This window comes from Lepus europaeus, chromosome 3 (genome assembly GCF_033115175.1).
Source record: "Lepus europaeus isolate LE1 chromosome 3, mLepTim1.pri, whole genome shotgun sequence".
Classification (NCBI taxonomy): Eukaryota; Metazoa; Chordata; class Mammalia; order Lagomorpha; family Leporidae; genus Lepus; species Lepus europaeus.
The window spans coordinates 54,666,622-54,679,441 of NC_084829.1; the positions used below are offsets into that span (position 1 = coordinate 54,666,622).

A 12,820-nucleotide genomic window follows, 5' to 3' on the forward strand; every position below is an offset into this window, starting at 1 on the left:
ACCCAGTATACCATAACTCCGGACCCACAGAATTCATTCTTTAATAAGCATTTTCAAGATCTCACTCCTTTGAATCCAAGGTGAAGTGAAACATGAACACAAATAGTGCCCAATAATTCTCTAGCCTCAGTTCCTGACATTTTCTCTTATTTTGCCCATCCACTCTGAAATTCCTCTCTATCTTCCAATAGCCTGAGTGATGTATATTTATCATACCCCTTATTCCTATTAAGTAACTTATCCTTTGGATTGATAAGCTTATTGGAAAAATAATCCTTCATCTAGGTCAAATGTATCTGTTATAAGCCCTTATGTTATTCAATCAATACTTTTACTTCCTAATATATTATTTTATTTTTGTATCTACATATTCTTAATTATATAATTAATATCTGTCTCTGTCACTAGGCTGCAGTCACCAAGGGCTCTGTGCCTAACATCTAGCCCATTGCCTGGCACATTGGCAGGAACTTAATACAAACATCTGTGGTAAATTATTTAATCATGTTACTACCATAAAACTTAATTGATAAAACTTTTTCAATATAATTTATTTCAGTTGTGAATAAATATGCTGCATACTGATTCCATCAGTTTATACAAGATATTGGCTGTGACCTCACCACTCAACCTGTAGTAGTGTCAGCATCACCTTAAAGCCTGTAAGAAATGCAGAGTCTGAGGACCCTTTCCACATTCTCTATGTCAGAATATGAAACTTACAGGATCTCCTGGGTGCTTCTGGAGCACTGCAATATGTTGTAAATCAGGGATTAGAAACTCAGATACTTTGGCCAGGCAGATCTCCAAAGTCAGTCAAGCAAGGCAGATATAAATGGATAAACCTGATAAGAGGTGACCTCTGACCTTTGGCCTCTTCATAGTAGGAGTAGTGGGGACTCTGTTGACTTGGAGATCTTTGTAAGAGGCAGGCATTGGGTAGGTGTTTGACGCAGTGGTTAAGATGCCCCTTGGTACACTTGCACTCCATATCAAAACGCTCTGTTGCAGTTTCAGCTACTCTACTTCTGATCCAGGTTCTTGTTCATGCTCACCCTGGGAAGGCAGCAGATGATGGCTGAAGTACTTGGGTCCCTGTGACCTATGTGAGCAACCTGGATGGAGTTGCAGGCTCTGTTGCACGCATTCAGAGAATGAATCAGTGGGAGGAAGATCTCTTTCTCTCTCTCTCTCTCTTCCTTTCAAATAAAATAAAAATAAATGCATTTTTAAAATAAATAAAAAGGGCAGGCTGCAATCCAGATCTATATCATTGCAAGCTTAATGTTATATGATCTTTGAATAGTTCAAAAGACACAAGAAATGTGAACCTACGTGTAGAGTCCAAGGATGTAAACAAGGGCAATTCAATTCTTTTTAAAGCGGAAGAATGTTGAGGACCAAACAGAGCTCACATGTGTGGCAGTTATGTTTGGAAGGTCTCCGGGTTACAAATGAGAATACCTTTAGGAAAGCAGTAAATGCTTCCCAATTCCTCAGTAATTCGGAATTCTTTGGTTTTATAAGTCATAAAACCCCCTTTATTTTCTCTAACCACATCATTCATTATTTCTTTCATTAATTTACTCACCAAGTTCTCTTTAATGTCTATGCTTGCTGTATAGGCCCTGTGGCAGGTGCAGAAAACTTATAGATGGATAACAAATAATCCATGGCTTCCAAAGGCTTGTACTCTCATACTGACAACATATGTTTTTTGAAACAGGCAGTGTGTGAGTGTTGCTGCAATAATTGGTCACATCTACTTTTGAGAGCTATTCTTAAGAAGGTTGGACTCTAACATGAGTAACTTACTCATCTAAATGGTGAGACAGCAGTAGAAGGTACAGATTACTGACAATGGTGAGGAGGAGGTTTACAAGAGGATGTGGTTGAACAACAGCAAAAAAAAAAAAAAAAAACCAAAAAAACAAAAAAACGCAAAGTGAGCTCTGAACTGAACGTGATTCCTTGGTGATTTCAAAATGTTACAACCTCTTGAAACACTTCCTCAGTTGCTGGCAGCCAAGAAATACTAACTTTATCTTCAGGCAAAGAAGGAAAACAGCTTCACAAAAGCTCATGTACCCTAAAGACTTAATTAACTCACTTAACCACATTTTGCATATTTTCCTTTTTTTTTTCTAACTCGTTAGGTTCTCATTTACTGTTGATTTGAGGAGGTTTTTCTCTCTTCATCTTAGTTCCAGAAATTCATAATCCCTCTGGAGGAAGAAGTGACATTTGACAGAAAGCCCCACACTGGTAACAAACACTTCAAAAGGCCTTATGCTCATTTGGTAGCATCTGTGATCATAAATGTAATAAAAATCAACTGAATATTTCATTCAAATACTGCTTTATTATCCAGTGGTGCTGAGTGAGCAAAGGTCTAATCATTTCTAGGACTCGATTGTCCAGCCAGGATGAAAGATTCAGTTTCACTTCACCTGAGCTTTCTATTTCATTCATGCTTCTATGTTGAAGTGCTCTGATGATAAAATCAGTAATTTTTCAGTAATTATTTTTCTGTGACAAAATTATAATTTGTTCTTCAAAACACTTGTCACCAAGTGTGTAGTCTGGGATGACTGTGTCCTTCAGGATGCACTAACTCTCTGAATAGCAAGCACCTCCCTATGTAGAACTTACTTTGAGGTTTATTTTCATTGCCTCTTTTTTGACCAGGGCAGGAGTTTCACACCCCATTTTATTGTCCTTACATAATGTCTACACTCTTCATACAGTACAAAGTCTTTGCCTTCAGCAGACATGTCAGTGTTCAACATTATTTCTCTCTGATGTTTCCCAATTTCTCTTTTGTAGTCAGTAAAAAAATCAATCTAATTGCTGCTGCTTTGCTTATCGTAGAGAGTAGGCAGGTGAGAGTGACCCAGAAAAATCTTGATTCGATTCTATTCTCTGTGGCAGTGTTTTCATTTAAACCATCTCTCTCTTAAGTTCTCTCTCTCTCTCTCCCTCTCTCTCTCACCCTTCTCTCTCTTTGTCATAGATCACTTCTATATTTTTCTTTTGCCCATTTAATTCTTGCATATCAGCTACAATGACTTTTTGCTCTCATGCCCCTATTTTGCTTGACGTACATCAGTGAGTTTTCACTAGCTGAAAGAATAAAGCTCAGACTCTACATCTGACATAGGCACTGCTTTATATTGTGTCTCCTGCTTAGCCTTTTATGGCTGTACCAGCCACCCTTCAACTACTTCTGATGTCTGAATGATACAATATTGACTTCCAAACTTGGCTTTTCACCTTGCTAAAGAGAACACTCCACTACCTTCCACTGTCTCTCAGCCTGTTGTTCCCTCTTCCTTCTCCTGTGAGTCTTCCCTGGGGCATATTGCCACCTTGTACTTGCTTTGAGAGCACAGTCTATGGAAACTGTCTCCCAAGATTCCAATCACAGCTCCTCCACTTATTAGTTCTGAATCTCAAGTAAGTCATTCTGCCTCTTGGGTGTTTTAGTTTCCTCATCTGTGGACTGGCATAATGTTAGCGCTTACCTCACCAGGTTGCTGTGAAAATGGAATGAATAAATACCTAGAAATAACTTATTTGTAAGTATATAATAAATTATTATGACTAATCCAAAATCTTCACAAGATATTAATATTATATTTTCAGTGAACTTAAGTATAATGAAAAGAAAACTTACTGTAAGAAAAGATTATAAAGAGAAAACATTCCAAAGCCAAATATAAATTATTTGTAGATTACCAATTAACCAGGATTAGTAATTTTCTGTCTCTTTTGCTGATCAGGATAATCAACATATAGTTTTTGAACTTGAAGATTAAAACTAATGGGATTTAAATTAAGGAGTATCTACATCCAAAAGAAGGAATAGAATGTAAAAGTAGTCATCATATAATGACTCTATTGCTTTCCCAAACTCAGTTAAATATTTTATTGATTATTACCAATATTCAGCATTTTCAGGAGAATTTTTATCATAAAATATTAGGAGAATGAATATTTGACAGTGTACAAGATATAATGGTTCAGACAAACACTGTACCAGTTTGCATAGACAAACTAAGACTCTGCCGTTTCCAGTACCAGTTACTTGGGTTTGAAGTTCCAAGTTGCACATAGAATAACAGGAGATCATTATGACCAAGAGAAAGTATGTGCTTTCAGTTCCTTCCTGGGATGCTACTTCAATTTCAAGTTGGCTCTGAGGCCAGATCATGTTTCTAACTAAAGCAATCATCCTGGGCTTCTAGAAAGAGTCCTGATGCTGTGATACCCAGACAATTTAAGGGTTGGGAACAGAGTTGGGATTTAGTGAAAATTTAAATTTTAAGTAAAAGCGGGTTCCCTTGTTGAAAGTATGCTGAAACCAAAAAAGGTGTGAGGAACTGTCAGGTGGGTACCTCTTTGACTTCCCCAAATGCCAGAGCTATAGTCTTCTGGGGTCAATGCTAAACTGCTGACCTCCTCTGGATTGCGCTGAAGGATTAGGAGCTAGTCACTGTGACATAGATTTTTTTGCCCAAAGCAGGGCCCTGTTGAGAGTGAGAGGGTTCAATAATTTTCATATCCCTGATTTACCCAGAGCAATGGAAGAAATAAGGAAAATTTCTGGAAATCTGGGTCTTGTGGTTATCCTAAAGTTTGAGTTAGAAGAAATAGTGAATACCAAAAGGGGTAAACAGATTTTGTTACAAATGATTCCTCTCTCCTGCCCTTTGTGTGTGTGTCTTAGTCTATCTTTCTTTTATGTTGATGGCTTTTTCCATCTTCATGTGTTTAAGTGTGTGTATAGTGCTCATAAGACCCATGCAATAAGAAAAATTCCTACATAAGGCAAACAACCCTGATCTGTTAAACTATCACTATATTGTAAATTATAATGATGTTATCTCATAAGATTGCAGTGTTTATGAAATTCATGTGTGTTGAGAATATTAATATTTTCACAATAATTCATAACATTCTACATTCCCAGTATTTTACTCAATAGGAAGGTACTTTGAAAAATTTGTAGAAAATACGTATGAAGAAAACACTATGCATGAATTTCTAAAATTTTCTTACATCAAAATAAATATATCTCTTGATTCTATTTTTTTCAAAAAACTTTTTGAAGTCCCTTCCTAGATACATTCACATTTACTGTGAATCTGAACATGATTTGTTGCTTTGCCTTTTGAGCTTTTCAATTAGAAGCCTATGTTTGAGAGTTGAAACAAAAATCTAATTTTGTTTCTTCTGTGAAATCTGTCAGAGTGTTTGACTATGCATTCAAGAAGTAATGGATGATGATCTATGCTATACGCTAAGTACTGTTAAGAATTTATGTCTGACAGAAAAAAATAAGATGTGCACTTTTGCTCAAAATATTCCCTATTGAATCTTAATGTTTACACATGGTAGAGTCTACTATTATTTGCAATAATATACTTATGTCATTAACTATCTACTTAAATGAAATTTAAACATTTATTTCTCCTCACTCTACTCCTGATTACATCTGGGGCATCTTTTCTGTGAAGCTGAGTCATCCTATGGTGGCTATTCCTGAACATGACAGTCTTGATTCCAAAGAGGTAAATGTGAAATACAACTGGAGACCTAGTTATCCATTTCCAGGTGATATTAGTTTTAGAAATAAACCAATTTTTTTTACATGTTAGCAAAATCTTGATTAAAAAAAAATGTGACCAACTGGCTCCCTTTGTGTTGTCTGAAAGCATGTGTCAGTTGCATAAGTAAATTTTTGCTGCTTCTCAATGTGGGAGGTGGTACAGGTGCTCCTGCTGTGTGTAACATCATGACCTCAAGCTAACTCATTCTAATCCAAGTGTCTGTCTTTGTGATATTTCTTTGGGTTTGTGAATGAAACTGCTGTTATCTTCTCTTTAGAGTGTTAGTGGATGTCCTAGAATGTATGTGTTGTGTTTTGGGAGTCAGATGTCCCAGTATCAACTAGTATTTCAGTTGGGTTCATAGGCAAAGGACTACTTAGCCTACCGAATCCCTTCCCACCTCCACCCAGTGAATTTTGTGTGTGGCATGCAGCACACAGGCAAAAACATACTAGCTCATTCATGATCTCCAAATTTCATGCACGTGATTAACCACCTTCACATTTGGAGCTGACAAACAAGAAGTTTTTGAAAAACCTTCTTTTATTTTTATAAGTGCAGTATAACACAGAGACAAAGAAAACATTTATAAAGGGCTATTTTCTCTATGGCTTAATTGTGCATTCATCAAGAGCAGGAATAATTGAACAATGTTTTCTTCTTCTGCATCCTCTCTGATGAAGTAGAAAATGTGAGATAAACAGTGATATTTAAAGTGGCTGTCTGTAAGAAGGGAGTGGATAAGCCCACATATTCATTTTAGATAGCGTCATAGTGAAGTGTGCTTCATTTTCATTTTGCAGCCTCCGAGTTTAGAACAAAGAACCAAGCATAATACAAAAGAAAAGTAGGAATTATTTTTAAGGCAATATCCTAAACATAGCATTATTGATTCTATGAGTATAGAGAAATGGGAGATTTTTGACACATTTAGCTAGGTTGCTATCCTGAAAACTTGCAGCAATTTACCCTACCGGGGGTGTGTTACTACACCTGTGCCCATGCTCTCTTGCCAGTGATAATTAGTGTAATTACCAATTTACTGAAAGCTCACTAAATGTTAGAAACAGTGTTATGCATGTCAACTTACTTAATCTTCACAAAAATATTCTATGTTCAATACTATTATTATTCCTATTTTGCAGATGGGGAAACAGCCTGAGGGAAATGAGTCTTTTACTCAAAGTCACCTAGCTTAGAAGTGTCTGTACAATCAGGAAGTGAATCCAAAAGTGATTGAGCCTCTGCTCTTAAGTACTGAACTATACTCGGTGCAGTATCTAATGCCTTAAAATTCTTAATTTAGTTAAATATCTTTATCTAAATATTTCTTTCTTTATTTCTTCCTATACTATTTACAACTTTCCCTTTTTAAATCTTTCATAAAATAATATATTTTTATTGTGTAGTAAGCCTCCTTTACATAGTAAAGATATTTTATGTCAAATATGTTAGCCCTCTCAGTGTGATGATGTTCAAAAATAATTAAATCAAAAATATTTTAAGTGAATAAATTTTGTACATTTTGGATGAATATAAAAATCAAATGTTTTTTAAGCACGATCATTTTTGTTCAACTTCATATAGACTATATTTACACTCAGCCATATAAAAGAATGAAATCCTTTTTTTTGTAATAAAATGGATGCAACAGGAAACCATTATACTTAATGAAATAAGCCAGTCCCAAAAAGACAAATGCCATATATTTTCCCTGATCTGTAGTAACTAATAGAGTACCTAAAATGTAATGCCTAAGATTGAAATTGCCATTTTGAGGTTTTATGATTGTTTACAGTTCTTGTCTCTATTGTTGAGGAACAATTTTTTTTTCAACTTATTATTTGTTGAACTCTTTATTTTGAGAGTGGTTAACTTTATGAGTATAAAGTAAACTGAAAGTAGATCAGTGTAAAAATTAAGGGTGGTACTAGGAGAGGAAGAAGGGTGGGAGCATGGGCGAGATGGAGTGTGGGCGAGAGGGAGGGCAGGGTGGGAAGTATCACTATATTCCTAAATCTGTGTACATGAAATACTGGAAATTTGTATGCCTTAAATAAAATTTTAAAAATTCTACCTTTAGAAAAAGGTTTTCTACACAATAAGAAAAATAAATTGGTTATTTGAATAATAAAACACTTGGTTCATATAATAAATGATGAATTGCACATTTTTAAACATTATTTATTTGAGAGGCAGAGTTACAGACAGAGAAGGAAGAGACAGAGATAAATCTTCCATCTGCTTGTTCACTCCCCAAATGGCCACAATAGCTGCAGCTGGGCATATCTGAATGCAGGAGCCAAGAGCTTCTTCCAGGTCTCCCATGCAGGTGCAAGGGCGGGGTCATTGCTTTTCCATTCCATAGCAGAGAGCTGGATCAGAAGTGGAGCAGCCAGGACTAGAACTGGAACCCATATGGGATGCTGGTACTGCAGCCAGAGGCTTAGCCTACAACACCCCAGCACTGGCCCCAAGAAATTTTTTTAATAAAAAGATTTATTTTATTTATTTAGAAGTCAGTGTTGGGGTTGGGGGGAGAGAGAGTGAGAGAGAGAGAGAGAGAAAGATAAAATGAATCTCCAATCTGCTGAAACATTCCCCAGATGGCTTAATGACCAGCCCTGGGCCAGGCTGAATCCAGGAGCCAGGAGCTTCTTTCAGGTCTCCCACATGGGTGGTAGGGGCCCAGGTATTTGGGTCATACTCCACCACTTTCCCAGGCCATTAGCAGGGATCAGAAGTGGAGCAGCCGGGACTCCAACCTATGCCCATATGGGAAGCTGGCACTGCAGGTGGAGGCTTTACTCCCTATGCCACAGAGCCAGCCCCAGTTTTGCATTTATTATACTAACTTTAACAACCCCTGCAGACAAAGCTTAAAATTAAGCTAGTGATAAGACTGCCCCTCCAAAAAAAGATTTTTATTCTAATCTGCAGTATCTGAGAAATGCCACGAAAGAAACTGTTTGAAATTTCACATTTGTGTGTGACATTGTTAGTATTAAAAGAAACTTAAGTAATTAAGCAAAAGTGCCATATTTCACTTTTGAATAGCATTGGCACATATTAGAGCAGTTTAACAACTTTTACAATTCCTCATGTTATGTGATCAGACCTTAATATTGATCCAAATATTTTCTTCAAATCCTCTCTGGGTACTTATTTACCTGCAAAACATCAACCAAGGAAAACATCTGCTTTCATAAAGTAATGCAAGTCTTATGATTCTATGGCCTAAGGGGGCAAACCATTCCAGTTACAAACCCAGTGAAAACGAAGAATTAAGGAAGAGCCCTGGATTGCATCTCAGAATCTTTCCCTTGCTTTTTCTTTCATTTACCCTTACCCTCACATTTGACAACAAACCTATCAAATTGACTTTCTTGGAGCTGGATTTTTATTTTAATTTTTTAAAGATTTATTTGTTTATTTGAAAGAATTATAGAGAGAGGTAGAGACAGAATTCTTCCATCTGCTTGTTCACTCCCCAGTTGGCTGCAACGGCCAGAGCTGAGCCGACCTGAAGCCAGGAGCCAGGAGCTTTTTTCAGGTCTCCCACAAGAGTACAGGGGCCCAAGACTTAGGCCATCTTCTGCTGCATTCCCAGGCCATAGCAGAGAGCTGGATCAGAAGAGGAGCAGCCGGGACTAGAACCAGTGCCCATATGGGATGCTGGTGCTTCAGGCGAGGGCTTTAACTCACTGTGCCACAGCGCTGGACCAAGCTGGTTTTTTAGTGAAACAAATTACACTGCTGTTTGAGAGGCTCCATAATGGAGTTCGTTGTTTAAGTTCTGACTACTCCACACTTCCAATCCAGTTTCCTGCTAATGCACCTGGGAGGCAGCTGATGATGTCCCAAGTACGTGGGTTCCTGTTAAGCACATATTAGACCCAGATGGAGATTCTGACTCCTAGCTTCAACTTGGTTTAGCTCCAGCTCTTGAGGACATTTGAGTAGTGAAAGAGCAGATGAAAGATTGATTCTCTCTCTCTCTCTCTTTGCCCTCTTGCCTTTTAAACAAACAATAACTTAAAAAATAATGACTTTCTTGTATTGTAGCCCTGTAGCCTATGTTGGGAAAATGGAAAAAAAAATCTTCTGCCAACCCATAAATCCTCTTTACAAAGATGATAGAGAAAAAATACACTTTTATTTTTGTAAGTACCAACCAGAATGTAATGCCTATGTGCATCATAGGCAATCTGCTAAGAGATTACAAATACAGGAAGCAATCTCACCCTTTATATAGCCAAGCAGATTTAGCCCCAATATATACATATTCTCAAGATAAACAATAACTCATCCTCAAGTAGGAGGAAATGACAGTACCATTTATCACACATAGTTCATCCTAAATTTACCTGGTAATTGGGGCAACCATTTGTGTCTGTCTTCACACAAAGGAAAAATAAACTTTTCCTATATTTAGGATGGGAGAAAGTTTCACAACTGTGAATCACATGTCAACAAAAGATAGGGTCTCAGCCTCCTGGAAATTAGGAGATAGGTTGCCTCTCTTCCCTGGATTTCAAAGGAGGTCATTCTTAAGTCCTTGAGAAAGACTTTATTGGTTCTGACAAAAGGCTCATCTAGTTTTCAAAAGGAGTTATTTTCATTTCAAAGAGAAGAGTTTGTATTTACAAGACAAGGGCTTTTTTTTTTTTTTAAAGTGAATGCTCTAAGAAAAAAAAAAATTACTTCCCTTTATTCAAAAGGGACATAATTAAGCTCTTATTTTTGATTTCCATATGTACCTACACATGGTTGGGCCTTCTAAGACTGAAAGCTCAGAAGAGTTTGACTTTGAAAGAGACAATAAAAAGAAACCTGTCTTACTCATTTGCTCTTCCAGAAACCTAATTGAATCTTTTTTAGGAGGTGTGTGTGTTGGGGTGTATGTGTGTGTGTGCGCGCATGTGTGGCGGGATGCTGGGGAGGCGGAGGGATTAAGAACTTTGAAGTCTCACCTTTAAAGTCATCTCAAAAGATTGAAGTTGGTATTGCATATTTCAGTGAGTCTGTAAAACTGAGCAGAAGTCAAGAACTAAAAAGACTTAACACTCCTCTGCATCAATGCTTGGGAAAACTATTCCTAGTTTTTCAAGAAAAAGCAATAAAGTCAGGGTTGATAGCTATTTGGAGCTCAAGTCATTCAGTATCAGGTAATTTTGATTCCAGAATCAATGTTTTGCTCTCTCTAGAGCTATTGTACTGGCATTTTTTTTAATCTACCATGCTGTATATATCATAGTGCCTTACAGCTTTTGGCTTATGGGTAATAAATTCCTGCATTAGATCACGTGTTTTCCTACCACAGTTCATAGTTCCATAAGTGAACAAAATATAGTTACAATCTTTTAGAAAAAAAGGAATATGCAATGTGATGTTATGATATATATTCTCTAGAAGTGGCTTTTTTCTGGATATGTGAAATCTGGTCTCATATTTACAAGAACATACATGTAATTTGCTTTATTTGGCAAGAAAAAAAGTATAGGTATTTGGCTTTGCAAGAAAATAGAATGTAAAACTAATCCCCAGTGCATATTCTTTTAAAAAGTTTTCTGTATTCTTGGTGTTGGGCTTCACAATGCTACATTAACTATTAACCAAATTAACTCTAAACAAAAAGAAATATTTGGAATTTAGTTCCCTTCAGAATTATGACATGCAAAGTATTATAAGTTCTTTCTTACTTATGTTTTGTTACATCCAAAATAAGTGTGTATTCAACTGGAAAAGTAGGAAAATCTTGAGCCTTAAGTGTCAAAGTGCTAGTCTAAAAATAAGGATTTATGTATTTATCCAATGGAATTTATCTTCATGCCTATCATTGTTATTCCCAAGTTATTTAGCTCTTTACCCATTATAAGATGGGTGAAAGAAAGTAAAACTTTCATAAAAGGTGTAAAATGATGCCTCTGCTTTTCCTTGCATAATCCATCATTTCCAATCAGCTGGGGAACTAGATGCCAAACATTACTTTGATTCACCAGTGGGTTCAGAGAGGACTGACAGATTGTGCTGAGTTTGCCAGTGTGGTATCAGAGGATTAACTACCTATGCTTCTTTAATCTGATTTAATTATTCACATAATCATAAAATATTATATTTGAAAGGGAGTTTCAAAGGCATTTCCTTCAATATTTCATTTAATGTGATAATCCTGTCTACAAAATGTATCCTTATATATGAAGATAGTTAAAAATTAATGGAAAATATAATTAAAAGATGTATATTTTGGAGAAAATTTATTGAAATCCATGCTCACCTGGAGTCTTCAGAAATTTAATGGAAATGGGTATCATGAAAAAATACTCATAGGTTTTACACTCAAATAAGCTTATCTTTTAATTCCATTTCCCCTTGAATTTTTTGAAATACCTGTGTATCTCCTATTTGTATTCATCTGAAGATAAAGTGTTTACCACTTCACAAAGCAGACTCAATCTATGTTTATTATGACTAAGAAAAATGAAATAATGACTATATGAACAGCAAAAACAAATAGAAGGGACTGAATAAACTGCCATTTAATTTGAAGTACTTTGGCCTTGGCCATGATATTTAATTTTCTTGAACCTCATTTTCATTGTATGTACAATGAGATCAAAAGATTATGATGAAGATCTCTGCTACTGTATATAAAGTACTTAACACATAAAATATGTAATACTTAATGAGTGTTAGCCAAAGGAGAATTTATTTGAATCTCTTATGATAATATCAAGTAAATGTTGATGATTTCAGGAAAATGAAATTAATGTTGATTTTTGTTTGTTAAAGAATAAAATGATAGATAATTTAGTCATTTCCTTCTGCATTCCAGAGCTTCACAGAATGAATCCAGGATGATAAAAGTACAACTCATTTCTCCCTCTCTCTTTTTTAAAGATTTATTTATTTGAAAGGCAGAGTGTCAGAGACTTGGAGAGGGAGAGGGAGAGGGAGAAAGGGAGAGAGAGAAGGAGAGAGAAAAAGAGAGAGAGAGGAAGAAGGGAAAAGAGAGACTGAGAGAGACTGATCTTCTGTTTTCTGATTTTCTGGTTCATTCTCCAAATGCCCCGTAAGAGCTGTGGGTAGGCCAGGGCAAAGCCAGAAGAGCAGGAACTCCATCCAGATCTCTCACATGGGTGGCAGGAACCCAAGTACTTGACCCATCATCTCTGCTTCCTGGTTGCATTAGCAGGAAGCTGCATCAG

General features: G+C 36.4%; 1 protein-coding gene across 10 annotated transcripts in view; it reads left to right on the plus strand.

The window, feature by feature from the left end:
• Positions 1-12,820, plus strand: part of MLIP (muscular LMNA interacting protein) — a 295,954-nt gene that overhangs the window by 281,517 nt on the left and 1,617 nt on the right. For 8 of the 10 annotated variants that reach the window (XM_062187543.1, XM_062187550.1, XM_062187544.1 and 5 more), the window contains one exon: positions 5,520-5,573. The exons of the other annotated variants lie outside the window; for them this stretch is intronic. In XM_062187543.1, the coding sequence (XP_062043527.1) occupies positions 5,520-5,573 (54 nt within the window). The remainder of the gene's footprint in view (positions 1-5,519; positions 5,574-12,820) is intronic. 10 annotated transcript variants of the gene reach the window in all.